At 36.5% G+C, this 4905-nt stretch overlaps 1 protein-coding gene across 5 annotated transcripts in view; it reads left to right on the top strand.

The window, feature by feature from the left end:
* The window catches only part of LOC117557200 (ETS translocation variant 5-like), a 12813-nt gene extending 7908 nt beyond the window's left edge, over nucleotides 1-4905 (top strand). For 3 of the 5 annotated variants that reach the window (XM_034232921.1, XM_034232917.1, XM_034232918.1), the window contains exons 11-13: nucleotides 232-383; nucleotides 2682-2789; nucleotides 3452-4905. In XM_034232921.1, the coding sequence (XP_034088812.1) occupies nucleotides 232-383; nucleotides 2682-2789; nucleotides 3452-3664 (473 nt within the window). In that variant the 3' untranslated portion in view covers nucleotides 3665-4905. The remainder of the gene's footprint in view (nucleotides 1-231; nucleotides 384-2681; nucleotides 2790-3451) is intronic. The other 2 variants (XM_034232920.1, XM_034232919.1) reach the window with 1 other exon arrangement.

Consider the following 4905-nt stretch of genomic DNA (forward strand, 5'->3'; position numbering starts at 1 on the left):
TAGTTAGAAAAAAAAGTTAGCAATGATTGAGAGTCAGAGCGAAACATTTCAGATGTGTGTATCTCACTTTAATTCATGTACCTTTGTTCTTCATGTTTAATTATCTTTGTGTTTTTAAATGCCCTTTTATAATATGTTTCTTAATGCTCTTCATGTCTTTCATTTTTGTAAAGCACTTTGAATTGCCTTGTGTTGAAAGGTGCTGTATAAATAAACTTACTTTTGTCTCAGTGAAAGTGAAGCAGGAGAGTATGCCGTACCAACGCCGCGGCTCTTTGCAGCTCTGGCAGTTTCTCTTGACTCTGCTCGACAACCCGGCCCACGCTCACCTGATCGTCTGGACGGGGAGAAACATGGAGTTCAAACTCATCGATCCTGAGGAGGTGAGACAGAAACACACACAGAGGTGGGAAGTAGTGGAGTACAAATACTTTGTTACTGTACTTAAGTACATTTTTCTGGTATCGGTACTTTACTCCATTTCTTATTTTTCTGACGACTTTTTGCTTTCTACTTCTTACATGTTGAACACAAATACCTGTACTTTCTACTTCTTACATGTTGAACTCAAATACCTGTACTTTCTACTTCTTACATGTTGAACTCAAATACCTGTACTTTCTACTTCTTACATGTTGAACACAAATACCTGTACTTTCTACTTCTTACATGTTGAACTCAAATACCTGTACTTTCTACTTCTTACATGTTGAACTCAAATACCTGTACTTTCTACTTCTTACATGTTGAACTCAAATACCTGTACTTTCTACTTCTTACATGTTGAACTCAAATACCTGTACTTTCTACTTCTCACATGTTGAACTCAAATACCTGTACTTTCTACTTCTTACATGTTGAACACAAATACCTGTACTTTCTACTTCTTACAGTTTGAACACAAATACCTGTACTTTCTACTTCTTACACTTTGAACACAAATACCTGTACTTTCTACTTCTTACATGTTGAACACAAATACCTGTACTTTCTACTTCTCACATGTTGAACACAAATACCTGTACTTTCTACTTCTTACATGTTGAACCCAAATACCTGTACTTTCTACTTCTCTCATGTTGAACTCAAATACCTGTACTTTCTACTTCTTACATGTTGAACCCAAATACCTGTACTTTCTACTTCTCTCATGTTGAACTCAAATACCTGTACTTTCTACTTCTCACATGTTGAACTCAAATACCTGTACTTTCTACTTCTTACATGTTGAACACAAATACCTGTACTTTCTACTTCTTACATGTTGAACTCAAATACCTGTACTTTCTACTTCTTACATGTTGAACTCAAATACCTGTACTTTCTACTTCTTACATGTTGAACTCAAATACCTGTACTTTCTACTTCTTACATGTTGAACTCAAATACCTGTACTTTCTACTTCTCACATGTTGAACTCAAATACCTGTACTTTCTACTTCTTACATGTTGAACACAAATACCTGTACTTTCTACTTCTTACAGTTTGAACACAAATACCTGTACTTTCTACTTCTTACACTTTGAACACAAATACCTGTACTTTCTACTTCTTACATGTTGAACACAAATACCTGTACTTTCTACTTCTCACATGTTGAACACAAATACCTGTACTTTCTACTTCTTACATGTTGAACCCAAATACCTGTACTTTCTACTTCTCTCATGTTGAACTCAAATACCTGTACTTTCTACTTCTTACATGTTGAACCCAAATACCTGTACTTTCTACTTCTCTCATGTTGAACTCAAATACCTGTACTTTCTACTTCTCACATGTTGAACTCAAATACCTGTACTTTCTACTTCTTACATGTTGAACACAAATACCTGTACTTTCTACTTCTCACATGTTGAACCCAAATACCTGTACTTTCTACTTCTCTCATGTTGAACTCAAATACCTGTACTTTCTACTTCTTACATGTTGAACACAAATACCTGTACTTTCTACTTCTCACATGTTGAACCCAAATACCTGTACTTTCTACTTCTTACATGTTGAACTCAAATACTTGTACTTTCTACTTCTCTCATTTTCCAAACAGCTGGTTCCTTTAGTCTGAATGTGTGTTTGGTGCGTGATCATTATTCTTTAGAGTCATTGCGTGCCTATTGATTTGAACACGATCCGTGTATCCATCATTTCCTGGTCTTCTCTAAAGAAGAGGGACCAATGGAAACGTTGTCATGTTGCCGTTGTTCAGCATGGAAACATTCATTAGCTAACAATGACATTATTGTTCTATTAATATAAAGGGAGGTCAGGTACTCTTTAAAACAGCTGCTAATTATGGGTACTTTCTACTGAAGTACATTTCAAAGCCCTCTTTACTTTCACTTGAGTAAAGAAGTTTAGTCAGTACTTCTACTTTTACCAGAGTATTTTTAAACACGAGTATCTGTACTTCTACTTGAGTAAAGGATGTGTGTACTTTTGCCATCTCTGATCACACAGATGGACTTTCTAAAAGGCGTGAATATTCCTTAACCTTTGGAGGAATCTTCACTCGGTGGGACCAAAATAAATGGCCTATTGCCTATAAGAAACTAATAGTTGAATTGAATTGCTGAGAGATATAGGATTCATTCTGATTAGCTGCAGGCTTATTGGACAGTTCAGTATCAGAGGTGAAAGCTATTGTTTGGCTTATGCATTATATTTTATCTGTGTACAGGTGGCTCGGCTCTGGGGTCTGCAGAAGAATCGTCCGGCGATGAACTACGACAAGCTGAGTCGCTCGCTGAGGTACTACTACGAGAAGGGCATCATGCAGAAGGTAAAGGCAGGTTTCAAATTAGTGCCATTTTATCTCAACTTTAAAGGATTTTCTTATGCACTCATCATGAAGATAGCCCATTAACCCTACAAAAAAACACTTAATTAAATCAACTTTATTCTAATTTCAGGTATTTTATTGGTATTATGTCACATTTGTCTTTGGCCATACACATCAGCATACAGTTTACTCAACAAATATTAATGACATAAGACATACAGTACATATACCATTATATTTCTCTCCTGTCTACTGATACAATGACCCTATCTGTGTGAAGTGTTCTTTAAGATAGCCCAATAACCCTAATACAACCACAAAAACAACTGAATTCAATCCATTTTATTCCAATTTCAGGTATTTTATTGGTCTTATTGATATGTCACGTGTCTTTGGTCATACACATCAGTATACAGTTTACACTTAACTCTGCTTACACAAAGACAAACAAATATTAATGACATTAAGGACATACAGTACATATACTATTACATTTATCTCCAGTGATACAATTACCCTTTCTGTGTAGTCTGAATACTGTAGTCCATAATAATAATAACTTAAATGTATAACATTAGAGTAAAACAAAATACACAGAATCACAAAATAATTATTCGTGCATTTTAGTGCATCATTAATTTCTCTCTCCTCTGATTGGCTCGCCCTAGGTTGCCGGGGAGAGGTACGTCTACAAGTTCGTATGCAACCCCGACGCCCTGTTCTCCATGGCGTTCCCAGACAACCAGAGGCCGAGTCTGAAGGCCGACCCGGACGCCATCTTGCCCCCCGGCGAGGAAGAAGGCCCCCCCCCGCCCAGCTATGAGGAGGAGGGTCCCTACCTGGCTGAGGGGGGGGCCTTCCCCGAAAACTACCCTTATTAAACTCCACAGGTTGGACGAAACATGAGATATTTCACAGGAGGAAGCTGAATTACTGAGCAGTGTTTTCAACATGTATACCCGTACGTCCCAGGAAAGAGGAATTCATCAGAACTTTTTTTAACTGTCTTTTAGCCAAAAGTACTGGTTGCAAAATTGGAGATGGTACATGTTTTGTCCAATACAGTTTAATTCTGATTTAGGTCTTAATTGTTTTCTTTTAAAAAGCTTTAACATTTAGATTTAAAGTTATATTAAGAAAATAAGACGCATTACTTCAAGATGTGGTTGTCATTTTGGGAGAAAAGGCTGGATGTCATGGTCCATATTTTGAGGAGAAAATGTACAACTGGTCATAATGTAATTTTGAGATAAGGTCGTAACTTAATTAGAAATTATACTAAAACAAAAAAAACAACAGTACTTTTTCCCATAAACATGCGACCGGTTCTCGGAATATAACAGGTTTTAATATTTGACTCATCAAAAGACAGTTTTTGTTCCTAATTGTGTGACTCACAGCCTGTTCCCCTCAGCCTGCCTGGTTGTACTTTTTGTAGCATGGCCGACGCCGTAGTCCTCGCGTACGTGAACTCTGGGATCTGTATTTCAACCAAAAAATCTCAAAACCATGAACACTCCTTTAACTAATTTACTTCTAATTGTTGTTTTTGCTTGAAAGGGACACACTTGTATTTTCCAGATGTTATAGTCCTCCTATAAACATGTATATTGAGAAATGTCTTTTGTGTACTTTTTCTTGTTTTCAAAAGCTAATATTTTTGGCATTATATGAACTTTTTCCTACTGTTTTATGACAAAGGTACTGCTACTATTTTTCTGTAATACTATCACTATGATGCTACTAATAAGCATAGACTTTCCTACAACCGGCTCATCTGTTATCGCACCAAGCTAGTTTTCTGCATTTTGTATAGTTAATTTGCTTCAATGTGTAGAAAAGGTGTATAATTATATATGAATATATTTTTGCAAAAGGCTGCATTTGCTTGACGTTGTACTATGAGCTGAAAAGTGAAGCCTGCTAATGTATTGTATTAATTCCAGCCTCTGAGAGATAAAGGACTTCCTCCCTGCAGATAATGTAATGGTATATTTTACTATATGATCACAAAGTGGAGAAGCTGGAGAACGATACTGACACCGGTGTAACGTCTGCGCTCAGATACTGTACGTGTGCCTTCTGTTGATCTAACTGACACAATAAAGTATTTTACTCTTTT

The sequence above is a fragment of the Gymnodraco acuticeps genome, unplaced genomic scaffold (genome assembly GCF_902827175.1).
Source record: "Gymnodraco acuticeps unplaced genomic scaffold, fGymAcu1.1, whole genome shotgun sequence".
Taxonomy (NCBI): domain Eukaryota; kingdom Metazoa; phylum Chordata; class Actinopteri; order Perciformes; family Bathydraconidae; genus Gymnodraco; species Gymnodraco acuticeps.